General features: G+C 49.4%; 14 protein-coding genes and 3 non-coding genes across 17 annotated transcripts; 11 read left to right on the plus strand and 6 right to left on the minus strand.

Moving 5' to 3' along the window:
- Positions 1-516: 516 nt before the first annotated feature.
- KNAG0M01200 (GATA-type transcription factor) lies at positions 517-1,392 on the minus strand (the record flags this gene model as incomplete). Its single annotated transcript, XM_022610975.1, has 1 exon — positions 517-1,392. The coding sequence occupies one exon, from the start codon at positions 1,390-1,392 to the stop codon at positions 517-519; it is 876 nt and encodes a 291-aa protein (XP_022467217.1).
- A 1,589-nt stretch (positions 1,393-2,981) lies between these two features.
- Positions 2,982-4,547, plus strand: KNAG0M01210 (uncharacterized protein; the record flags this gene model as incomplete). The annotated part of the gene is made up of 1 exon (XM_022610976.1): positions 2,982-4,547. The coding sequence occupies one exon, from the start codon at positions 2,982-2,984 to the stop codon at positions 4,545-4,547; it is 1,566 nt and encodes a 521-aa protein (XP_022467218.1).
- A 413-nt stretch (positions 4,548-4,960) lies between these two features.
- YPT7 (Rab family GTPase YPT7) lies at positions 4,961-5,584 on the plus strand (the record flags this gene model as incomplete). Its single annotated transcript, XM_022610977.1, has 1 exon — positions 4,961-5,584. The coding sequence occupies one exon, from the start codon at positions 4,961-4,963 to the stop codon at positions 5,582-5,584; it is 624 nt and encodes a 207-aa protein (XP_022467219.1).
- Positions 5,585-5,840: 256 nt separating this feature from the next.
- On the minus strand, positions 5,841-8,057 carry RRP6 (exosome nuclease subunit RRP6; the record flags this gene model as incomplete). The annotated part of the gene is made up of 1 exon (XM_022610978.1): positions 5,841-8,057. One exon carries the CDS (start codon positions 8,055-8,057, stop codon positions 5,841-5,843), a length of 2,217 nt encoding a protein of 738 aa, XP_022467220.1.
- Positions 8,058-9,135: 1,078 nt separating this feature from the next.
- On the plus strand, positions 9,136-10,080 carry IZH2 (PAQR-type receptor; the record flags this gene model as incomplete). Its single annotated transcript, XM_022610979.1, has 1 exon — positions 9,136-10,080. The coding sequence occupies one exon, from the start codon at positions 9,136-9,138 to the stop codon at positions 10,078-10,080; it is 945 nt and encodes a 314-aa protein (XP_022467221.1).
- Positions 10,081-10,356: 276 nt separating this feature from the next.
- Positions 10,357-10,429, minus strand: KNAG0Mtrna6T. The gene has a single exon. It is a non-coding gene; the product is annotated as a tRNA-Thr (tRNA).
- A 1,269-nt stretch (positions 10,430-11,698) lies between these two features.
- On the plus strand, positions 11,699-11,770 carry KNAG0Mtrna7R. The gene has a single exon. It is a non-coding gene; the product is annotated as a tRNA-Arg (tRNA).
- A 19-nt stretch (positions 11,771-11,789) lies between these two features.
- KNAG0Mtrna7D lies at positions 11,790-11,861 on the plus strand. The gene has a single exon. It is a non-coding gene; the product is annotated as a tRNA-Asp (tRNA).
- A 257-nt stretch (positions 11,862-12,118) lies between these two features.
- KNAG0M01250 (alpha-keto acid decarboxylase family protein) lies at positions 12,119-13,810 on the minus strand (the record flags this gene model as incomplete). The annotated part of the gene is made up of 1 exon (XM_022610980.1): positions 12,119-13,810. The coding sequence occupies one exon, from the start codon at positions 13,808-13,810 to the stop codon at positions 12,119-12,121; it is 1,692 nt and encodes a 563-aa protein (XP_022467222.1).
- Positions 13,811-14,039: 229 nt separating this feature from the next.
- STU2 (Stu2p) lies at positions 14,040-16,340 on the minus strand (the record flags this gene model as incomplete). The annotated part of the gene is made up of 1 exon (XM_022610981.1): positions 14,040-16,340. The coding sequence occupies one exon, from the start codon at positions 16,338-16,340 to the stop codon at positions 14,040-14,042; it is 2,301 nt and encodes a 766-aa protein (XP_022467223.1).
- A 99-nt stretch (positions 16,341-16,439) lies between these two features.
- On the plus strand, positions 16,440-17,180 carry MDE1 (methylthioribulose 1-phosphate dehydratase MDE1; the record flags this gene model as incomplete). Its single annotated transcript, XM_022610982.1, has 1 exon — positions 16,440-17,180. The coding sequence occupies one exon, from the start codon at positions 16,440-16,442 to the stop codon at positions 17,178-17,180; it is 741 nt and encodes a 246-aa protein (XP_022467224.1).
- A 55-nt stretch (positions 17,181-17,235) lies between these two features.
- Positions 17,236-17,544, minus strand: LSM8 (U4/U6-U5 snRNP complex subunit LSM8; the record flags this gene model as incomplete). The annotated part of the gene is made up of 1 exon (XM_022610983.1): positions 17,236-17,544. One exon carries the CDS (start codon positions 17,542-17,544, stop codon positions 17,236-17,238), a length of 309 nt encoding a protein of 102 aa, XP_022467225.1.
- A 199-nt stretch (positions 17,545-17,743) lies between these two features.
- Positions 17,744-18,534, plus strand: REC107 (Rec107p; the record flags this gene model as incomplete). Its single annotated transcript, XM_022610984.1, has 2 exons — positions 17,744-17,960; positions 18,098-18,534. The coding sequence occupies 2 exons, from the start codon at positions 17,744-17,746 to the stop codon at positions 18,532-18,534; spliced, it is 654 nt and encodes a 217-aa protein (XP_022467226.1).
- Positions 18,535-18,578: 44 nt separating this feature from the next.
- On the plus strand, positions 18,579-19,607 carry TES1 (palmitoyl-CoA hydrolase; the record flags this gene model as incomplete). The annotated part of the gene is made up of 1 exon (XM_022610986.1): positions 18,579-19,607. The coding sequence occupies one exon, from the start codon at positions 18,579-18,581 to the stop codon at positions 19,605-19,607; it is 1,029 nt and encodes a 342-aa protein (XP_022467227.1).
- Positions 19,608-19,749: 142 nt separating this feature from the next.
- On the plus strand, positions 19,750-20,313 carry ESS1 (peptidylprolyl isomerase ESS1; the record flags this gene model as incomplete). The annotated part of the gene is made up of 1 exon (XM_022610987.1): positions 19,750-20,313. The coding sequence occupies one exon, from the start codon at positions 19,750-19,752 to the stop codon at positions 20,311-20,313; it is 564 nt and encodes a 187-aa protein (XP_022467228.1).
- Positions 20,314-20,502: 189 nt separating this feature from the next.
- On the plus strand, positions 20,503-21,720 carry PCT1 (choline-phosphate cytidylyltransferase; the record flags this gene model as incomplete). Its single annotated transcript, XM_022610988.1, has 1 exon — positions 20,503-21,720. One exon carries the CDS (start codon positions 20,503-20,505, stop codon positions 21,718-21,720), a length of 1,218 nt encoding a protein of 405 aa, XP_022467229.1.
- A 294-nt stretch (positions 21,721-22,014) lies between these two features.
- On the plus strand, positions 22,015-23,853 carry KNAG0M01330 (uncharacterized protein; the record flags this gene model as incomplete). The annotated part of the gene is made up of 1 exon (XM_022610989.1): positions 22,015-23,853. One exon carries the CDS (start codon positions 22,015-22,017, stop codon positions 23,851-23,853), a length of 1,839 nt encoding a protein of 612 aa, XP_022467230.1.
- Between the last annotated feature and the right edge of the window lie 137 nt (positions 23,854-23,990).

A 23,990-nucleotide genomic window follows, 5' to 3' on the forward strand; every position in this document is an offset into this window, starting at 1 on the left:
CATTGCCTTCCAATTTCCCCTTTTCGACAAAACCCGAAAAATGGAAAATTACGAGATTTTTATGTAATTTGGGAGGCACCGGAGATAGCGAGATACAGAATGTCGAGGAACGAGAAAGAAGACGCAGCCAAGACCGGGTTCCTCTGTCAGGGCGCGATGGAGACGTGGGGAATCTCGGTGAAGTAATTAATTATTAATGTATTAGATAGTGGCGCTGGCACATACATGCGGTGGGCCGCGGGTGTTGCCCGGCGGGGACGACTCAGGACCCCGCCCATAGACAAACTGACAAACAGACCAGGCAGGGTGGAGAAAGTTATTATTATTATTAGTGATAGGTTGCCATTGCTGAAGAACTTATGAGTATGATTTGATTAAAACCCAGGTGAAAGAAAAAATAATAGATTAGATGAAGAACAAACTTGGGGCCTGGGAAAAGAACAGAATAAGAATAATAGAAACGGTAAGAAAGAGAAAAAAAAGAATTAGTAGGGGGGGGGGGGGTTGGCCAACGGCTCAGACTTCACCCCGGGTCTCGTAGTTCCCAGTGATGGAGGGATTATTCTCCAGCTGCTTGATGAAGTCCGCAGGGACCTCGATGGTGCAGGGCACCCTCCTGTTCTTGCCACCTTGGGACAGCCTGTACTGCATGAACAGGTTTGCCTCCCTGACGCTGAATTTCTTCTTCAACTTGCGGAAGAACAGACCGCAGGCGTTGCATATCTTCCTGGTGAACCCGTAAGGTCCTGAACGCCACTCGGGAGTCTTCTCCAGGTTCCCGCAGTGGCTACAGGGCTTCCCGTCCATAGGGTGCGGTCTCTTGTACACTTTACCACCGCCGGTGGCACGTGTCTTGCTCTTCCTTCTCCCCTGGGACTTCGCAGAGCTACTGCTTGGCGAACGGCTGCTACCAGGAGACAACAGCACAGGAGTGGGGACGACCCATGGACTCCATTTCTCTCTTGGCTCCCGTTGAGGTGGTTCCTGAGGTGCGGGGAGTAACCGCTGAGGGTTGCTGTCCCGGCGGCCACGTGGTGATACACCAAGGTTCAGAGGGTCGTCTGGGGACGCTAGCCCACCGACGATCCTCACGCGGCTCTTTAACCGTTCCCTCAGTGGCGGGAATCTGTGCCTTGGTGCAAACACGAGAGACCCATCTGGCTGAACCCTGGCCGAATGCTGACCGGTGATGGCATTTTGGGTGATCACACGGTCGTACATCAACAGCCGTGGTTTCTTCTCATCGGAGACACTCTCGCCGTCCTGTTTCTCAAGGAGCTCAGCGGCAGCCAAGAGAGTGCTGATGCTCATCTTACCCTTGACTTCATCGATACCACCTTTCGTTGGTTTCATGGGCGTACGCCAGAAGTTCGATGGCGGTCCAATTGGCATTATTCAAAGCTGATTACTGCGGTGGGAGTGTATTCCAAGAAATGCAATAAGGGAAAACGACTAGCCAAGGGAGTATCTATTCGAGATTAAAGCAAGACACATGCGGCTTCTTTTATAGCGTAAAGGGCGATCCTTAATTGAGACCCCACAGGACAAGGGAAGAGGAGGAAGTGCCAGAAAGAAAAAAACATACGATTGGCAACCCACTAAGGAGAAGAACGGTAAACAGAAACAAACGATCATAGCATTCTAAGTTTAGAAAATCCGTTCATCGTAGCAGTTTACCTTAAAACCACCGTTCAACAACAACTACACAACTCTCCTTATTACGTTCGGTATATCCCACTTTGGCAGTAGGCAACAAACAACATGCCCCACTATAAAGAACAATAACAGACCGTATAATAAACACCGTTATCTCATCACTCCCCCGAAACGGATTTACATTCCCGTCAATTCCCAATTACCTCAGCATAATAACCGCTTCCCTTAAAAAATGACACAGTAATAAGAAATACGCACACAAGAAATAAAGGGCTGTGCACACGGTGCGCTTAAGGGTGTTTACCATGCATGGACAGTGGCACAATGAGGTAGAAGGAGCGCAGGCTGTATCCCCATTTGGGTCTGAGCAAGTTGTTTATCGTAGTCACCATCTTCAGGGAGCCGCTGGGAGCCGCTGGGAGCCGCTGGGAGCCGTGCCGTACCGTACCGTTCTCTGGTCGTTAACTTGACGCTCGATAGGGGCAGGGAGACACAACCGTAGCACCCAATTGAGTACATTACTTTGCAAATTGAGCAACAGAGAGTGTTGGTATTGTGAAAACTGTATTCTTGTATCCCTCCTGAAGGGTAGACACCAGTTGCTTACTGACAAAAAAAAGGGACAGAGGGGTGGGGAGGTTGTGGAACATTGTTTTGTGAGAGTGTGTGGGGTTTTGTGCGTTTCAAAACTACTCCTATACGTGCCCCGTGTCTCTTGTTCAAAAGATCATGGCAGTACCGGGGGAAGTTGTTCATTTACATGGTTTTGTGAATGACACAGTTTTACGCCAAGAAGCATCGACACACTTTCCCTAAACGAGAGGTTCAAGTTGTAACTTGTAGTCAGCTCGGTTGGTTGTATCTTCTTCTTTTCACACCTGGCAGCTACTAACAGTAGTACTATCTTGTAAGAAAATCCACACCACACGTCATACTTTGACTTAGCAAAGTGTGTAAATACGACATCTTCATTAATGGGTTCCTTTTCGAGTAGAAGCCTAACCTTTTTTTGTCTTATCTTAATAGATACGTAAACTACTCAATAATGACTCACTAGTAGCGATGCTGATTGAGACAAATAACTGTGAGAAAGTTTTGAGCAATAACAAGTGAAAAAGAGGAACTATTAGTTTGCAACAACACCTATATAAAAACGGACTACTCAACACGCCCACAACCTCAGTTGTTCTGCAATGTATACACACAGTGACTCTCAACTGAAAGAGACACATTCCTTCATAATCGAAAAAACTGTGTTACTTCGTAATTGCAGTAAGAAGAATAAAAAATTATAACACCGCCATATACCAATACCAAGTTGCAATATGATCTTATCTAACGAACAGAAACAGATGCACTGGACTACAAGTAGCTCGAAGAAACGGCAGCATACAGGTGATGATTCCACTGTGTCAGGTTTGGCCTTTGAACCAGCTCGCAAGCTGGGTGCCGATGACTTGAACAAAAACATCATCGATGCCGAGTATGCAGTGAGAGGCGCTATCCCAATGAAGGCGGAGGAGTTGGAAATACAACTCTCTCAACAACCTGATTTACTACCCTTTAACGCTATTACCGTCGCTAACATTGGTAACCCACAACAGCTAGACCAAAAGCCACTTACTTTTTCAAGACAAGTGGTTTCAATCTTGCAGTACCCTCCACTGTTGGATTACGAGGAACAGTTGGTTACCTCCGGTGCTTACAAGCGTGACGCCTTCAAACGTGCTGCGGTTCTTTTGGAACAGATTGGTGGCTCTGTCGGTGCATACTCGTTGGCACAAGGTGTGTACGGGATTAGAGAGAGCGTGGCCGACTTCATCACTAGGAGAGACGAAGGTGAGACAGCTTCACCAGATGATATCTTTTTAACAGACGGTGCCTCGAAGGCCGCGACGTATTTGTTGTCCATTCTTTGTAGGGACTCGTCCACTGGTATCATGATCCCCATCCCACAGTACCCGCTGTACACTGCGTCCATTACCATGTACAACTCAGTCATGTTGCCATACTACCTGGACGAGGAGTCCGGGTGGTCCACAAAGGCTGAGGAGATTGAACAGCAGGTGATCGACTCGATAAAGCGTGGTGTGACGCCAAGGGTCATTGTTGTGATCAACCCGGGGAACCCCACAGGCGCTGTGTTGTCGTTCGATACCATTGCACAGATACTCACCATTGCTGCAAAATACGGGATCGTTGTCCTGGCGGATGAGGTGTACCAGAACAACATCTACAAGGGGGTCAAGTTCCATTCCATGAAGAAAGTTTTGAGATCATTGCAGAGGGACCACCCTAACGGCGAGTACGACAATGTGCAATTGGCCTCCATGCACTCCACATCGAAGGGTGTCTCCGGTGAGTGTGGCCAAAGAGGTGGTTACATGGAGCTTGTCGGATTTTCCAATGAAGTAAGACAGGTCATCTTGAAGTTGGCCTCAATCTCTATTTGCTCTGTGGTCACGGGGCAAGCACTGGTAGATTTGATGCTTAACCCACCAAGAGAGGGGGACGATTCGTATGAATTGGACGTTCGTGAACGGAAGGAAATCCACAACAACATGAAGACGCGTGGGTACCTACTTTACGACACTTTCCAAAAATTGGAAGGTATCGAATGCCAGGAACCACAGGGCGCCATGTACTTGTTTCCTAAACTGCTACTCTCCAAGAAAGCGATAGAGGAGGCCAAGAGCCTCGGGCTGCAGCCGGATGAATTCTACTGCCATCGCCTATTGGACACAACCGGAATATGCACAGTACCAGGATCTGGTTTTGGCCAAAAGGAGGGGACGTACCACGTCAGGACCACGTTCCTGGCACCGGGCACCCAGTGGATCAAAGACTGGGAAACGTTCCACAAAGCATTCTACGACAAGTACCGTGACTGAGGCGGACCCAGCATTCTTCATTGTTATAACTTCTCCCCTTCCCCCTCTTCCTTCTTATTCCTCATTCTCATTACATATAAGTATGTATATATACGTATTATCTCACGTACATCAAGCGCATACCATCACAAGTTACAACATCAGACACCGTATCGCCCTGATCATCGACAACTTCACGTTTCGTATCTCGTGATCTTCACCAAAAGGTCAAACTTTGAGGAAATGAAGGGTTTTTTGGACCGTGTTTCCAACAAAACCATCACTATCAAAAGGTTGATAGTTATCACGAAGGGACCTCGTGGGAGAGACTAATTTCCCGTGCTGATATTGGATTGACGTCTCTTAATACATACTTTAGGGACTAAGGCAGCTGAGCAATACAGGAAGGTGAGAAACAAGAAACTGAACAAAGGATGTCCTTTAGGAAAAAGAACATCTTGAAGGTGATTATTCTAGGAGACTCAGGCGTTGGGAAAACGTCTCTTATGCATCGATACGTCAACGATAAATACTCACAGCAATACAAGGCTACGATCGGGGCGGATTTCTTGACTAAAGAAGTCACAGTGGACGATAAAGTGGCTACAATGCAAGTATGGGACACTGCTGGCCAGGAACGTTTCCAGTCATTGGGGGTCGCATTCTACAGGGGTGCCGACTGCTGTGTTTTAGTCTACGATGTGACCAATAACAAGTCTTTTGAAAATATCAAGACGTGGAAGGATGAATTCTTGGTTCACGCAAACGTCTCATCGCCAGAGACTTTCCCTTTTGTTATACTGGGTAACAAAGTCGACGTGGAGGAATCGAAAAAGTTAGTGACCCCGAAGGCAGCTCAGGAGCTCGCTACTTCTCTGGGTAACATACCATTGTTTTTGACCAGTGCGAAGAGTGCTATTAATGTCGACACTGCGTTTGAAGAGATTGCAAGAAGTGCTCTACAACAAAATCAAAACGACGCCGATGCATTCGAGGAAGACTTCAACGATGCCATAAATATACAGCTCGATGGCGAACCAAACTCGTGCAGCTGTTAGGAGGGAAAGTAAACCTGAGATTCATGGAATTTCAGTTTATATCAGCTATTTCGATGTAAAACTTGGATCATGAAAGGATTAACTCAAAAAGAAAAAAAAATTAATTGTATATTACAGAGTATCTATGCATCATGAGCTCACACTCCTATACATACGTATATATATATATATATCAATCTGTATGCTTGTGTATTCCGTAACCAGGCATCTGCTTTTTCCGGTTCTCTACTTTCTAACTTTGAAACTTGTGTCGTACTTACCTTTTGAAGGAAGCATTTTTCCCCTTGGTAACAGCTTTCCTCTTCTTAGGAGCCTTAGGGCCCTCACTGATAGCAGAGAATGGATCAAATCTTTTCTTGTTATTGTTGTTTTTCTTCTTTTTGTCAAATTGTCTCTGCACGAGAACTTTATCCTCTTTACTGTAATCGACAATCTCCCTTTCAGCATCTTCGTCATTGCCCTTTGGTTTAGGCAACTCTCTTTTAACTTTCTTCAAAACAACAATCTCATCCATGTCCTCCTTGATATTCTTTGGTGGTTTCTCGACGGTCTTGCTGTCTGCACTTTCCGTACTAGTGGTACCGCTAGGGATTGGTAAATCCATAACTGGTTCCACAATGGAGGGTATTTTGTATTCTATGTCGCCAAATGCTTTCATGTATTCGTTAAATTGTTTTGAACGAGATTCCAACACCGATTGACTCACAGGAGTTGTTTTTGCGTCATTATAGGAAACCGTCACTTTCCCCTTGGAAAGGTCACCAAAGAATGAAGATCTTTGAAGGGGTGATATCTTTTGACAAGAGGATGACTGAAAGTTTTCAGTTAGTTTCGTAAACCTCATGCCAATATCTTTGATTTGAGAAAGTGTAAGTACAAATGGAGTTGATGTGTTTTCCGTATTCGGGGTGTAGCTACTTTGCGGTCCTAACTTGGATGATTCGACAAAACTTTTGATCAGGTTGGCTAATACTTTGGAGTTGGACCTTACACAGTCAGTCACATAACTGTTCACCGATACGAGACTCACAGGATCAGTTGGTGTGTATGCGGACAGCGAAATCAGCAATTGGTTGGGCATGATGTACCTGGGCGATTCGTCATCTCTTCTGGCAATAGTATCTCTCCATTCATACAGCGCCTTAACCAACTCCTCCTTTTCTGGCGTAACATTATACTGAAACATTAGTGTTCTCCAGGGACTCTCCTTTTCGATCGGTGTGAAAACGTCAGGTTGGGCGAGCTTTGGTCTAAACTTCGAGTACTCAAACCTCCTTTTTGCCACTTTCCTCGATTCTCCAAGAACACCAGCCAATTTGTTATCCTTAATTAATTGGTTTCTCATCTGATCAAAAATGTTCAGCAAAAAATGTGTGTCCGCTCTGGCGTACACACTCATCGGTTTCGACAAAGGTCTTATCCTCCAGTCCGCCAACTGATATTTTTTAGAAGTCTTGAAATTTGCTAACGTCTCCAGCAGATACGCCAAGCTATGTTTTGGAAATCCAAGTGCCTTAGAAGCATGGAATGTGTCGAATAAACTGACGATATACAACCCCAAATCCCTCTGCAACCATATGATATCCATGAACGCACCGTGGAAAACTTTAGTTACCATCGGGTCAGTGAACACTTGGTTTAATATATGCAACTCGTCTCTCAATGCAATTGTGTCGACGAGATAATCGGTATCTCTGGTACTTATCTGCATCAAACAGACAATACCGTAATACGACCTGTAATCGTGATGCTCTAAGTCAATGGCCAGTTCTTTGTATTTCTTCAAGTCCTTCAACAGGGATTGGAGACCCTCGGTGGAGTCAACCCAGACAGGTTCGCTTTCATGCCACGGAGTAGATGGGATAGGTGCCCTCGTTTCCAGAATGTCGTTGTTATACTCTTGGTTACTAATCTCGTAGTCGTAAGGGTTAGGATAGTGGCTGGGGATGTTTTCTGTCGCAGGTACCATTTGTAGCGACTCCTTCAAAGGTTTTAGTGCATTTGGCTTTTCCGTCAACAGCGGCTTGAACGGTTGCGACTCGCTGTTGTCTACAGGTCTAGAAAAGTGTAATTGTGGTTTTGTTATACGTTTCCCACTGCTCGAATCATTGCCTACCAAGTCATCCAGATACTGTACCTCGCTGCCGGCCTGTCCGTTCTTTCTGGTACCTTGTGCAATGATGTCCATCGAACGATCCGATTTCTCGAAAAGGTTATCGGTCAAGTTTGTAAAATCTCTCCAAGACTCACCGACCTGCTCAGCGCTCTCTGCAAACGGTTTCGAATTCTCATCGATGGAAAACAAAATGTCGTTAATCATCTCCAGGACCTCATTACCCAACTCCTTCACAGACGATGCTACATTTGCATCCAAATTACTGAAAAACTGGACGTCCTGCCCGACAAGCGAGGAAGACGCCCTCACCGTACCAACAGCCTTGGAAAGAAGCTTCTTCTGTTCTTCTGAATCCATCAGTGGGTTGTGTTTGGACGGTCTTTCAGGGTTCAATTCACATCCAGCCAAGCACAAGTCATCGCATACTACTACATTACATTTCAAAGAAAAAATTTTTTTCGTTAAAAGTTGAAAAGTTTCGATGAAGCAAAAATCGATGCGATCTCTTCGACTTCGGCGGTTAATAGAACATGTCAAAGAACCACCGGACAAGGCATGTACTTGAACTAGAAAGAGTCAGGTGTATACACAGAGAGCTGCGGATTTGAAATATGTTTGTGTTCTTTTCGTTTTAGCTATTTCTAGCTGGTACAAAACGTTATCATGAATACATTCCTTTGGAAGTAGACTGGTGTTTACTGCAAGGTTTAGAGGGGGCGTAGACTTTGGGAGTTATTAGTTTGTTTCTGTACCCTCGAAATACAAAGGTAAACCATACTGTTTAGCGAACAAGACAGAGAGTGTACCTTTTGATGTTGTTATTCGGAACTCGCTTTCCCTTTCCAAATCGATACCTACAGGGTCCCCGGGATGATATTCAACAATATGTTATTGCATCATGGATCGTGGTACTTTCTTGGTGTCTAAGACATATTTGCTGTACGAGGACAAGCCACCCCAAGAGCCCTTCGAAGATGCGCTGTTCAAAATGGCAAACATTTCACTACATCTGTTCATCGGGGGTGGGCGCGAATGGGAGCGCGAAGAGTGTTATTTCCCCGAGATAGAGCATACGTTGTGCGTGTGTGCTTTGAACGGATCCATCTGTTGAATATTCGGAAAGAAACAAGGATACCAGGCCTTCGACACGAATTGAGAGACATGGCTCTACCACAGTGCACATTTGTTACCTACGGTAAAGCAATGCTTATTTCCGAATGGATATGGCGTTGCACTGAAGGTCCCTTCATTTTTGTTGTTGGGTTCTCACTTTGGCAGTGCGTTTGAAATTTCATGATTTTGTTCAACATAAAAAAACGACAAGGACAAAACATCGCAGTCGTTCAGCAAACGGTGCGCGTATATATATATGGGAATTGCAGTTCCCCAGTGAAGTGAATCTTTCCATTGGAGTGCAGTGTAATCAAATCAAACGATGAGTTCGAGGGTCCAGAGGCAAACGGTTACAATCACGGAGCCGGTGGTTTATGAGGACGACGGTGGAGAAATGAAGACAGCGACGAAGAAAATCACGAAAAGGATATACACCTGGAATGAAATTCCGGAGTGGCAGAAGGACAACGAGCACATCATTGATGGCTATGTGCGAGAGACAAACAGTTTTTTGAAGTGTGTACACAGTCTGTTCTACTTGCATAATGAATCCGTGAACGTGTACTCACACTTAATTCCCGCTCTGTGCTTCTTTTCCGTTCTTTTCCTTAACAAATATTGTGTGAAAAGCTTCGAGACAACATCGCTCGTGGACTACTTATTTATAGATCTATTCTTTCTAGGGGCGTTTACGTGCTTGATATTGAGTAGCACATTCCATTGCTTCAAAAGTCATTCGTTGAAAGTAGCAACTTTTGGGAATAAACTGGATTACCTGGGAATTGTTGTGCTCATCGTAACCTCTATGATAAGCATACTATATTATGGGTTTTATGACAGTTCGGTAATGTTCTACTTCTTTTCCTTTGTCACGCTATCCTTCGGGACCGCCTGTGGGGTCGTGTCGTTAAAGGATCATTTCAGGTCCCGTGAATGGAGACCATATAGAGCTGGCTTGTTTGTTGCCTTTGGATTGTCGGCAATTCTCCCCATTTTGAGTGGTATGTTTGCCTATGGGATCGAAGAGGCTTTCCACAGAATCCAAATAAAATGGATTATTTTGGAAGGGGTTTTCTACATTCTTGGTGCGTTTCTGTATGGTATTCGCTTCCCTGAAAAGGGCTCCCCTGGTAAGTACGACATTTGGGGACACTCGCACCAAGTGTTCCATATACTGGTGGTAGTCGCAGCACTGTGCCACCTAAAGGGACTCATGGTCTCGTATGAACTGGTACATAAGGGCCTAAGCAGTGCTACTAAAGCCTAATGTGGCCCATCTTTAACAGCCGGTGCTGGCAACAGGGGATCTAAAGGAAAGAATGCTGTATAAACCGCGTTATTTCTCTCATGCTCTCTAGTACATGGAATGTTCCAATGTCTATCTTTCTTACGGCTATATATATATATACATTCGAATTATGTACAAAAAGAAAGGAGGTAGACCGTGATAGCAGTTCAGCATGTATTTGAACTGTTAGCAGTTGTTATTGGGCACTGTATTGGGGATGATTGCTACTCAATATCATCATTAAAAAAAATAATATGCTTCCAACCAGAGTCGAACTGATGATCTCCACATTACTAGTGTGGCGCCTTACCAACTTGGCCATAGAAGCGGAAGAAGTTTTCTCGAAAAAATTGCTCGTTCGTTATATTCATATTATTTTTGCACGAGATCATCACTTTAAAAGGTCGAAACGTAAGATCAACAAAATATAACTATAAACTATATATAGGCTTTATATTGTCAGTAGAATGTAGAAAAGACGGAGAGAGAAGAAATATCATGAAGTGTTGGAATTCCGCAGATTAATACAGAAATGCGGTAAGAAGTAAAATTAGAGACGCTACAATTGAGGTAGTGGTCTCGCCAGCTGTCAATCACGCGTTTTTACCCAGATTCGGTAGTAACGCGTAAAATAAAAGCTAACACAAGCCAAAACATTTCCACTTTGGTTAGGAATAGCCTAATAGGAAAAGTTTTGCATCGTGGACGAAGTGGTTTATTCATCTCAGAATTAACCGTATAAAAGCACACGATATAGCTCGTTTCTCTCGAAGAATTTTAGCAAGATTAATATTTAATTTTATATTTTATTTAGAGGTTTCTTTCTCACTACGGTGAGGGCAAGAATTCCTTAATACAGGTTAAACAACTACATCCTGAGATGTCTTGGTCCAGAGGAACAACCAACAACAAGCTAAGATCCTTCGAGAGCTTCGATCAGTTTTGTATTCGTTTCATCAGTGAATTCCGTCTTCTTTCATTATCTGTTGTTTTTAATATCAACCTCTGAGTCTGGCTGTCAGGTCTCGGCTTTGAAACATGTCGCTTTTGTTTTCCCCCAGTGTCGAGATAGATTTGTCAAATTAGTACGCTGCACACTTTGAACGTGCATTTTCTTGTATTGTTATGCGTGGGTTTGTAGTTGGTGGATTCTGTGGTCTATCTACCACTGGCTTGTCATTAACCTCGAAGTTCAGTTCTAATCTATTACCTGAAACTCTTCTGAACAACTTCCCCATTTTTTCACCTACTTTATAGCTTCAATTCCTTCTCTTGTCTTGATATTGTTGATAGAAGTTTGAAACTGGAGACGTAAGTGAACCATGAGTGTGGTGGGTTCTCCCAGCAGACGGTGCGTGCCCGACGCCGGAAGCTTCTCCCCGATATGAAGTATATACGGGAAATACATAAATTGCGATGAGAGTTTTTCCTCTTTTATAAGACGATGAGTAATGTAACATTGTACGAATACTTGACATTCCATTTCTGACAGGACCTATAATTTCCAACATTTTACGTCGTATTTAATGTAGTAGTCACGTGCTAAATTATATGCAATCAGAAAAACCTGTTAAAAATAAATTTTTCAAGAAACTGAGCTCGCATGGCGTAATGGCAACGCGTCTGACTTCTAATCAGAAGATTCTGGGTTCGACCCCCAGTGTGAGTGCTCTGTCTTCTTCCCTCTTTCCGCGATAGTTTAATGGTTAGAATGGGCGCTTGTCGCGTGCCAGATCGGGGTTCAATTCCCCGTCGCGGAGTTTACTTTTTGGCTTTCTTTTTGTCCTGGACCGCCGGTTCAGTTTCGCGCCCTGCAATATCCCAAGAAAACCCAGCCCGGATGCTCAATTTAATCCCTATTCTGTGTTTTTAGTTGTTTCTTGGTACACGCTATAAAAAAAGTACTTGATCATCTATACACCCCACGCCATCTAATATCATTCCCTTAACATTTTTGTATTGTTTTATTGTATATCTCTATGCTCTATGCCCATATGTATCTTTTGCAAGTAGTGAATCATTTTTTGGAGTTGATACAAGCGGTCAACTTGGCCTGTGCAATTAAATTTGAAGGGGCGTCCATCACGGGCAGCATGACTTCTATCATTCTGATCTTACTTGGCTCATTGAACTGTTTATCCTGCGTCAGAGTTTGCCATTCACCCGTTGTGGTTATCTTGACATTTTCATAATCGTTTGCGCCGAAAGCTTCCAACAGTTTTGTATGCCTCCAAGGTTGAATAGCGTTATACCCGGCGTTGGGTCCATGAATTAGTCTCTCGATGGTATAACCGTTGTTATTTAAGACGAAAAGGTACGGTTTCAAGTCCCACCTAATCAGCGTTGAAATTTCCTGGACGGTCAATTGTAGTGACCCGTCACCGATGAACAGGATGACCCTTTTGCTTGGGTCTATCTCTTCAGCTGCAAACGATGCACCCAGAACTGCACCACCAGTGAACCCAATGGATCCCCATAGCACCTGCGAGATCCCGATTGTGTTATTGGGGAATAGCGATTGGTTTATACCAAAGGCGGCAGTCCCCGTTTCAGTTAGGATTATGTCGCCGTCCCTGAAAAACTTGGACACCTCGTTCCACATCCACTCTTGGCGCAAAATTGTGTCTGGAGGGCATGGTTCGTTTGGTGTGAGCCTTGGGGGTAGGGGCACTGGTGTATAGCCCTTCACCGCGCTACCCACAACAGCCAACAGCTTGTTTAGGACAAATTTCATTTGTACCCCTGGGAAAGTGGCATTTCTGATCTTGATGTAATCTGAGTGGAACTCCACGATGTTTTTTGTTTTGTAAGAGTACGAAAACGAACCCGTGTTGAAGTCAGAGAGTAGTGCGCCGACGGACAGAATCAAATCGGCAGACTCAACAGCGTTCCTGACATTTTCATTCGATAGGGTTCCCACATAAACCCCACCAAACCGAGGGTTTCTTTCGTCAATCGTTCCCTTCCCCATTGGCGTGACGAAGGCGGGGAACTGCGTCATGTCGATCAGTTTGTTCGTCTCCACCTTCACGTCATGTCTCCCAGCACACGCATCGGCCAGAATGACGGGATTCGACGCCTCCTCGATCAGTTCAAGCACCGTTTCGATGACCTCGTTCTCAGCCTCTTGGTCGTTTGGCTTCAAAGTCAAGTCGATGGGTGTCTCCAAAAGATGTGTGGGCACAGGCAAGTCGACCAAGTTAGCGGGCAATCCGAGATAAACGGGCCTCTGCGTCACGTAAGTGGTCCTAATGCAGCGGTCAATCTCTGCTGGTGCAGTCCCAATATCGGTGACCATCGCTGTGGTCTCTGAAATGTTGGCAGACATTCTGTGGAACACGGTGAAGTCTCCGTTCCCGAGCGTGTGATGCAGCAACAATTGCTTCGCCTGCGACGAGATTGAGGGGACACCGACCACATGCAGGACCCCAACGTGCTCCGCATACGAACCGGCAATACCGTTCAAAGCGGACAACTCACCGACACCAAACGTCGTTATAATACACGCCATCCCCTTGACTCTCGCGTACCCGTCAGCGGCATAGGCGGCGTTCAATTCGTTGGCGTTACCGGCCCATCTCATTCCGGGAACCTCATAGATTTTGTCCAGCAATGATAAGTTGAAATCACCGGGCAGACCAAATATCGTCTTGACGTCCACTTGGTACAGTCTCTCAAACAGGTAGCGTCCCAGTGTCAAATCAGGCATGGCTTTTCTAATGGTCTCTTGAGTGTTCTCCAGCGAAACTGACCGTCATCCAAAGCAATGGAGTGTGCGTATGACAGCAGATGTGGGGACCACAGTAGAGATAAAGTGAAAGAAAAAAATTTGTTAAATGTGAGACGATCTTTCAATGGAAGAGGTCGTTTGTATACAGTGATGCTGACGAGTTTGGCGGGGGCCACGTTCTGGTAACGGTGGTGGTCGTTGCAATAGCTTAGCGGTTCTTCATGCGCTCTATGCGTTCGCGGAGTCGGCGGGTGACCTCTGCCGCCTTGTGCCAGCTTTCCTCGATGTCTTGCGGGTTGCGGACGGCGCTGTTTATTGATGCCGGTGCCGGTGCCGTTGCAGTTGCCGTTGTCGTTGCTGGCGACGGCGACAGCGATGAAGCAGGGTTGATGGTGGATGTTAGAGTTCTTGGCTTCTTGGTGGAGGTGTGGCTGGAAGGTGTATCCAATTGTAGGTGTGTAACGCGTTTCGGCAAGTCTTCGCTTGCATTGCTTGGTCTTCTGGATATCTGTCGTTCGTCATTGGCGTTCATCGCTTTCTGCCTCCATTGGTCCAGCTCAGACTGCAGTGCATCCAGTTTCCTCTTCAAAGATTCGTTGTCCTGAATCAGCACATCGTTGGCTCTCCGCAGTTCTGCCTTCTCCTCGGTAAGTGTCTTGATCTGCCGCACGTATTGTTCCTTGTCTACCGTGGGTTGCGGCGGTGCTGGCTTGACCTGCTTTTCTATCTTTAAGGGTGAGGACGCGACCCTTTTAGCGGGGACGAGTTGCCCCGGCGGGGCGAGAGTAACGGGCGAGCTCTTCATCGGTTGCCTCGAGGCAGATCTGGGTCGCTGGATAGGTACATTGCCCGCGGAATGCGCAGAGACGGGTCTCTGGGAGGGTGGACCTGTAGCCGGTGGGCCCGCCGCAGGGGGTCCCTCCCTTTGTATGCACTGCTCGATCTTCTTCCGCTTCAAGTTATCCAGGGATGCAATGAAATCGTACACGACCCCACCGTCCGCGTTGTTCAGCACTTTCATCAAGAGAGCGAAAGTTCTGAATGCCTCGTCTCTTACTTTCACTTGGGTGTCGTTGACCATCTTGGAGAAAGTATCGATAATGCGTAGTCCTTCGTTCAAGTTGCGTACGAGGGAATCGGTGAATTTCCGGTGGAAACATTCCGTTAGGATGTAGTTGAACAGTTTGGTGCACTCCAATTTAATTGCCGGTATCTTGCTGTTTTGCAACTTGTTTAGCAATTCTTTCAAGATCAGATCCTCGTGAACCCATGGGTTGAAGATTCTACATACCGTTTGGAATGTCCTGTGTACCGCATCAATGACGTTCTTTTTCTGTTCTTTGGTCTTCTCCAGGATAGGTCCCACGACGACACTACAAAACTGGTCAGGAATCCGCTTCTTGTTCATCTTGTTGAAAATGCTGTCTGTGCACTCTAGGGACAAATGGACACATTGTAGGTTGACATCTTTGTGGATGACGTTTGCCAAAGTTCTCAGCAGCTCCAAAAGCTGGTCGACGGCCGCGTGCGACGTTTGTAGTCTCTTCATTTTGTTCAACTGTTGCTGCAACTCCTCTAAAGTCTCCACTCTTTCCTTCCATTTTGAGGATTTGATCATTGGGTAGAAATTCCCTGGCATCTCCAGTTCTTGCTCCGGGAGCAGGTCCTCCATTTGCTCCTGCAGGTCCATGTTTGTGTCACCATCTTCATCAACGGACGGCGCGATCTGCTCTGCGTCACCTTGCCCAGCAGCCTGTGGCACCTGCCAATGGAAGAGCACTTTTTCCTGAGGTTCCTGTGCCACTGCCAGTTTCTTGTCCAGATCCTTCAACTGCATTGGTTTCAACTGCGGGATAATGATTTCCTCCAATATTGTTCTGTCCTTGTTGAGTGCTAAGTATACGGCCACTATCACATCTAGCGTGTTGGATCTAACCGTTTTGTCCGCGTGCCCAGCGAGTTTCGGCAGCGGGCCCATGAGGGTCGCCAAGAACTGCGACAGCGAGGGCCCCCTGATGTTCACAAATTGGAAGTTAGCCACGAGGTCCGCGACCACTTTCAAAGTCGCCGCGATCAGTTTCGGGATCTTGATCAGCGGTAGCTGTGCAACCAGCGTACTTGCCGTTTGCTCCACAGATTGATCCAGTGAACACAACAACACAATACAGTGCTCCGCGGCTGCCTTGCCCCGGGCTCTGGACGAGTTAAGCGGCTTCTGCACGATCGCGGGGACCAGCGTCTCCACGGGTGGTTCCCCAACCTCTCCACCAGCCACCATCTTCTGCAACAGACGCTCCAGCGCAACGACCGCGTTCTCCTGCGCGACGACGTTTGCGTCCACGACGTACTTCGCAAAGTTGCCCAGTTGCGACGCGCCCTCCCCAGACAGTGGGCCGGGCCTCGAAAACTGGCTCTCCAGCCTCTGAAACCCGAGCGCACGCGCCTTCCACAGCTTGTGCCGCACCAATTCCTCCACAGCTAACCCCGTATAGTCCTCTTCAGTCTCCATACCCAGCCTTCTTCTCCTGTTGTCCTGTTGTTGTTGTTGTTGATGTTTAGCGCCGGTTCGATTTGTTTACAATTGAAATACGATCTCGAGAAGACGGTGATGGCGATGGCGACAGCGGTGAGGGACGCGATTGAGGCAGCTGTGGTGTTGCAGGCTGACATGGGTATGGCGGACGAGTACGAGAGCGTGGAGAGTGCGCAGGTGCAAGTGTGCGAGCTGTCGCGGCATTTCTTCGAGAAGGGGTGGTGTGTCGGGACCGCTGGCGCGATGAGCGTTCGGGCTGTCGCTGCCGCTGGGGCCAGTCCCGCAAAGCAGTTGGTCGTTGTGACGCCCTCTGGTGTGCCGAAGGAGCAGCTGGTTCCTTCGGACCTGCACCTGGTTCAATTGGATGGGACCGCGGTGCACACGCCGCCGCAACGTGCCAAGATCAGCGACTGTGCGGCCCTGTTCCTTGAGTGCCACCGGACGCGGTTCTGTGCTGCGGTGATCCACACGCACTCACAGAACGCGGTGCTCGTGTCACTGCTTCACGGGGACAGTTTCCGGATCTCACACATGGAGCAACTGAAGGCGCTCCCCGGTAATGGTGGTGGTGGTGGTGCCAACTTGCAATTCCAGGACGAGCTCGTCGTCCCGATCATCGACAACACGCCGACGGAGCACGAGCTTCTCCCGGCGTTGCAACGAGTGCTCTCGGAAAACCCTACAGCGTGCGCCGTGATCGTGAGACGCCACGGACTGTTCGTCTGGGGGCCCACGACGCAGAAGTGCAAAGTGTACCACGAGTCTCTCGACTACTTATTCGAACTGTCTCTGCGCATGCACATGCTGGGTGTGTAGTACCCACCATGAATGACGCACACATACATACGTACACATATCCAAACCACTACCTTCAATCTCTTCGGTTCCATACTTGTGCCCATATGAGGTGTTCCTGTGGTACGTTGTTCTTCGTGTCGGCGTAGTACCGTTCCCCCTCATCTACTGCTGTTTCCCCAGTGGTGGCGGTGGTGTTTGCAGGACACAGCCCAACACAGACCACCTCAGACCCGCGCAGAACACGCACACAGTGCTGACCAGCGGTCCACAGCAGCAGGTTCACGTTCTTGTCGAACCCGACAAGCGTCGCCTGCTGCACGCACCCGCTCGTCAGCACCACGACGACGTCCCGATTCAGGTACTCCTTCAACAGCGGGCTCATCGACTGCCGGGAGTGTGTGTGCGTCGCTGACTGGAGGGCTGCAGACACACCGTCAACTCGTGCGCATCTCTCCTCACAGTACACTACGATATATCATATATTACATTTATTATATTACATTGAAGGGAAGGCGGCTTTGACGGTTAACAAGTTTGAGAGGTTTGAAGGTTCGCCAGCATCGCCAGCTCTAGTGTTCCTAATGGATTCTGAGGCTGAAACGTGCAGTAGTGGTGGCTCTCCGCTGTCCTCAGCGTCGTCGGCGTCGTCGTCGAGGGAGGCAGACAGACAGATCCTGGAATGGGCCGCCAAGCTCGAGTTGGAGACCGCTGAGGTGAAGCAGCACGCGCAGGTGTTGGCGTCGCAGCGGAGGGAGGTGTCCACCGTGGTGGACGCGGCAACGGCCAAGTTGCAACGAGGTATGGTGCTTTTGTCTGTGTTTTATTTAACCGCTCATGGGGGGAAGTGGGCTCCTCCTCCTCTATATGCACATCAACTTTGATTACTAACTACTACTACTACTCGTACTACTACTAGTACGTTCACGTTGTCACAGAGATGAGACACAGGTTTGATACGCTGGACCAAAGAGTCGCGCGTCTCGAGCAGAGCCAGGCGGAACTGTTGCAGCGGCTCAGCGAGAGTGTTGCACCCGTACAGGAGCAACTCGAGCAGATGACCGGCGTGCTTGCGTCCTTGTCGCAAGAGGTGTTCACTCTCGGGTCCCGGCAGTTGCAAATGGAGTCGCAATGGCACAGGAACAACTGGACCCGCCCGCGCAGCGCTCCACCGTCTCGATGTGACGGTGACAGCCCACAGGTGGACCATTTCGAAGGTACTACACTCGAAGTAGCTGCACCCGCTGTTGTGTCACAAGTGCAGACCCGTCCGAGGGCTAAGTCCCCGTCCCCGTCTTACCCCAACGGCGGAGGCGGACGCAGCTCCTATAAAAGGCCTCGAAGAACGCTAATTCCGTGGGATGAGACCCTTTGATGGATATAGCAAAGGGCAGGATATCAAGCTACCGGTCATTGCCCATGGCTACTGTTGCTAATTTGGAGAAGTTGCTAGAACTCGTGCGGGTGGCTCCGCAGAGGTTTGTGTCCAGGGCGCCCGCGGTGGCTCCCATAGGTTCCAGGGCGACGTTTGGGGGCACGCTTGTCGCGCAGTCGTTGCTTGCCGCGTTGAACACGGTCCCGCAGCGGTTTGTCCCCACGTCGCTCCACTGTTACTTCATAGAGGGTGGGGATCCAGCGCAGCAAGTGCAATACGCGGTAGAGACGTTGCGGCGTGGCGGACAGTTCATTCATGCACAAGTACGCGCGTACCAGGAGTCTGTGAAGCAGCAGCAGCAGCAGCAGCAGAAGCGGCAGAGGCTGATATTCACGTCTACGGTGCTGTTCTCGTCGAAGATGGAGCACCCGCATGCGCGTGTGGAGGCTGCACGGCTCGACGAGCGCGGGACCCGTGGTGTGCCACAGGAGCCTGTCGTGGACGCCGCGGTGCTGTATGATGAGGAGGTCGTCGCCCATGGGGAGGACTTCCCCGCACTACGGGGGAGGTTCCCACACCAGCGGACGTACTTTACTAGTCAGCCGATGGAGTACCGGTTCCCGCGAGGGTTCTTCCGGTCGCAGTCCCCTCACGAGTCCCTCGAGTACGAGGTCCGGCTGAGACGCGAATCCCTGCACATTACAGCGAGGGAGACGGAGAACCCGAACGACGAGCTGATCACGCCAAGGAACGACCCACGGTACCACTACGCTGCGTTTGCGTACCTCTCGGACGCGTACCTACTGCTGACGGTGCCGTACTTCCACGGGGGACCGCTGTACTCGCACACGTTCAGCGTCTCGCTGGACCACTCGATCTACTTCCACCAGCAGCCGCGCGTCGACCGCTGGCTACTGTTGCAGATGCGCAACCCGCGCTCGCATAGCGACAGACACCTGTTGCAATGCGACCACTTCGAAGCGGAGAGTGGGACCATCGTCGCGAGCGTCTCGCAGGAGGGGCTCGTCGTGTACCCGCAACAACAACAGCCCAAACCAAGACCGAGACTGTGACGGAGACAGGTCTCTACGTCGTTTGCTAACCCAACGGACTCGCCCTTTTAACCTGTGTGTGTTATATATTCTTTCAATTGACAAGTTACACGCCACTCCCACTGCTACTGCTGGTTCGCAACGAACCAGGGACGATCACTCAATGGTCGAGACAACAGCGCAAGAGTCCAAGACAGGGCTGCCCGATGGGTGGACTGTCAAGTACAGCAAGTCGAAGAAGCGTGCGTACTTCCTGTACACGGAGGCCTCCGGGGAGCACCGGTCGCAGTGGGACGCCCCCGAGGGCACTGACCGCGAGGCACTGGAGGCGTACCTCCGGGACCACCCTGTCCGTGTGCACTGCTGGCACATTCTCGTGAAGCACGCTGGGTCTCGCCGGCCTGCGTCGCACCGGTCTGCCAAGATCACTCTGTCCAAGGAGGACGCCTTGAAGGAGATCGAGCAGTTGCAAGCGAGGTTACAGGGGGAGGCAGAGGCCGAGTCGGATGCGGACCCTGAGAAGAAACGCGACAAGGACTCGTTTGGGAGCATTGCGCAAGAACGGTCCGACTGCTCCAGTTACAAGAGACGCGGGGACCTTGGGTGGTTCGGGCGGGGCGAGATGCAGCCCAGTTTCGAGCGTGCTGCGTTCGCACTTGCGCCGGGCCAGATCAGCGGTATTGTGGAGACGGACAGCGGGTGGCATCTGATTAAGAGGGTTGCGTAGCGGCCTGCTGTGCGCTTGTGTATACATGCATAGGGGAACGTGCGTATAATATATATAATAATTATATTGTTGAAACGTTAACGAACGATGAGTTTACGAGGAGGAACCAGGTCCCCCAGCACAGGTATGGCAGGTGAGAGCAGTCCACGCGCACCGTTCTTGAAGGAGCGTCTGTCTTCGTCGAAGCTTATGAATCTGTTCAAGAAGCGGAAGCGGAAGAGAGACGGTGACAATTCGAGTGGGAGTGACGCGGAGGAGGGGACGCGCGGGTCTGCGACCCCGGACGCGGTGAGTTCCCGGGAGGGCAGCAGTTCGCCCTTCCGGAAGAAGAGGAGGGCTGTTTCCCACGGGGGGGATACCACGGAAGCTGAGGCTGCGGAAGCCGCAGCCGCAGCCGCGGCTTCGAAGGAGGCCTTTGAGAAGCGTGAGTTGGAGCTGGATACCGCGCTGCCCGAGGCTCTGCGGAAGTACAGGCCTTCCGGGTTCTCCTTGAACATCCCACCTACGGACCGGCCGATCCGGATCTACGCAGACGGTGTGTTTGACTTGTTCCATCTGGGCCACATGAAACAACTGGAACAGTGTAAGAAGTGTCTACCGAACGTTGTGTTGATCTGTGGTGTACCGAGCGACAAAGTGACGCACAAGTTGAAGGGTTTGACCGTGTTGACAGACGCTCAACGGTGTGAGACTCTAATGCATTGCAAATGGGTCGACGAGGTGATCCCCAATGCCCCCTGGTGTGTGACTCCCGAGTTTCTGAAGCAACATCGCATCGATTACGTGGCACACGACGATATCCCCTACGTGAGTGCGGACAGTGACGACATTTACAAACCCATCAAGCAAATGGGTCAATTCCTGGTGACGCAACGGACGGACGGGATCTCCACCAGCGATATCATCACCAAGATCATCCGTGATTACGACAAGTACCTGATGCGCAATTTTGCACGCGGTGCGACAAGACAGGAGTTGAACGTTTCCTGGCTCAAGAAGAACGAGCTCGAGTTCAAACGGCACATCCAGGACTTCCGGTCGTACTTCAAGAAGAACCAAGAGACACTGAACTCGTCCTCGAGGGACCTGTACTTCGAGGTGCGTGAGATCCTCCTGCAGAAGACCCTGGGCAGGACGCTGTACTCGCGGCTCACTGGGTCACCGAACTACGACGACGAGGAGAACGAGGAGGACAAAACGAAGAAACCGGCGCGGGTGCTTGCCGCGAGAAGACGCAGACTCATCAGAGACAAGTCCCCCGCGACGCAGTTTGCGCAGAGTTACACGGGGGAGCCCCTGCGCAAGCAGAGCGACAGTGCCAGTGCCAGTGCCAGTGCCAGTGCCAGTGCCAGCGACAGCGACAGCGACGACACGGCTGACAGCGATGCACCCACTACGTATACGTAAGCAAGAGTAATGTACGGGAGACCCAACTGTAAACACATAGCGGTGCAAGCGGGTGTTCTCCACGCCAGACCCTCGCCGGCCCAGCGTGGCCCACCAGTAGCATCGCCGCCAGAACGCTTCACCGACGCGAGCTCGCAGTCTAGGAAAAATTTTCCATCTTTTCGTTCCTTTGTTGTCGTTTCTTGTATTTTGGTGTAAACAGAAGAGGTGGAAGTTGGTAGATGTTGGGGCGTCTTGGGCTGTTCTGGAGGGTTGGGGGGAGCTGCGTGGGGCTGCTGTTCTTGGGTGTGGGCAATGGGCAGTGACGGTAACGAGGGCGAGCGCACGCGGAAGGAGAGGAAGAGGGCGAAGAAGGAGAGGAAGGAGAAGCAGCGGAAGGAGAGGGAGGAGCGCATCTTCAACAAGTATGCGATCATGGACCCCTCCGAGGTGATGGCGCAGCAGGTGCGGAAGCAGAACATTGCGTCGCTGCCTGAGAAGGCCGCGAAGAGGATGAGGCGGGTGGGGCACAGGATCAGTGGGGAGGTGTCCCGGAAGAAGAACCAGAAGGGCAAGAAGAGTGACGATGGGGAGGATGCAGGTGAGGCCCAGCCGTTTGCCTCTGTTCCGGAGAGTGCGTACCCTGGCTCGGGGGGCAATCCGAAGAATAAGCTCAGAAACGACAGCGATCTGGAAGGTGCCAGTGATGGGGAGATGGCTGGGTTCGTGGAGGCACGCGACGATCTGTATGACTACTACTCTGATTCATCGGAATTTGACTCCGAGGATGAACCGGAGAAGACACACTTCTTCTCGTCGTCGTTGAGCGTGGAGAGACGCAAAGTGTTCATGAAGTTCTTACTGTCAAATTTGCTCATCGGGGCCTTCTGTATCTCCGTCCTGTCCATCTATTGGGGTGGGATGTACAGGTATCAGCATTACATGGGCCGTGTGAAGGCGATCGCAGTGATACAGGAGGATCCGAGTGTGCAAGTCGCGGGGAACTTCACAATGCATTCTGTCGCGTGGGATCTCCCGGACTTTATCGCTAAATCTAACGCCACTTGGAAAGTGTACAACTCCACTGAGTTCAAAATCATCTATAACGTCACAAATCAGGATGAGATTAATGCAAAAATCGTAGAGTTGGTGTACGACGAGAAGATATGGATGGCATTGAACATTAAGGAGAACGCCACCGCGGCATTGTACAACTCGTACATGGTTGAGGGGGCCCCCGCGTTCAACTCAACCAAATACTACCAGGCAGTGTACATGAGTGGGAGGGACCCGGCGAATTTTAACGCTCAGATGCTCCCGCAATTGCAAATCGTGGAGAAATTGTACAGAAACTATTTCACTATGGATTATTTGCCCCGGTTTCTAGATAACATGACGAACGTGCTGGATTTGAACAGTATCAACAGTACAAACCTCGCGGCATCCGGGAAAATGTTCTTCGATTACTACGATTTCAGACCCTTCTACAACAGAATGTTGTTGAACCCATTGCAAACGGGTCTGATCTACTGTGTCCTGTTGACCGTGTTCCAAATCTCAATGTTTGGTTCTCTGCACGCGAAAATGGCCAAGTTGCTCACAGTGAGACACATGATCATCTACAGGTTTCTCATCTCGTGGACAACGTACTTCGTCTTGTCCTTGTTCTTCTGTACCGTGTCTGCGATCTTCCAAATCGATTTCACGTACAGTTTCGGCAGTCCAGGGTTTGTCATCTACTGGATGACCACATGGTTGTTCATGATCGCCATCGGTGGGTGTAACGAGAACGTCATCTCACTTCTAGCACCATACTACCCGAGCCTAATCAGTTACTGGATGAACACTTGGAATATTATCAACGTCGCCGCAGCGTTCTACCCGTTTGCGTTGAACGACGTCTTCTACAGGTACGGGTACGCGATGCCCCTGCACAACGCAATGGACATCTTCAGGGTCATCTTCCTCGATCTCTCGAGGCACAAGCTCGGGAGGAACTACGGTATCCTCGCCGCGTGGGTAGGCGTCAACTCTGCATTGTTCCCCTTCGTCATCAGGGCTGCCGGTAGAATGGCCCAGAAGAAACAAGCAGAGATGGACAAAGAGAGAGACAAGGAAAGACGGATCAGACTGCGCGTCATACGGAAGCATTGACCACAAACCGCTTATTGACAATCATACCATAGTAATAATACCCATGTTATATATATTATATGCATATACAGCAACTTTAACACGATAACATATATTCCAAGACCGTTGTTGTCAGTGTCATTGTACGTGACATGCTA

This window comes from Huiozyma naganishii, chromosome 13, assembly GCF_000348985.1.
Source record: "Huiozyma naganishii CBS 8797 chromosome 13, complete genome".
Classification (NCBI taxonomy): domain Eukaryota; kingdom Fungi; phylum Ascomycota; class Saccharomycetes; order Saccharomycetales; family Saccharomycetaceae; genus Huiozyma; species Huiozyma naganishii.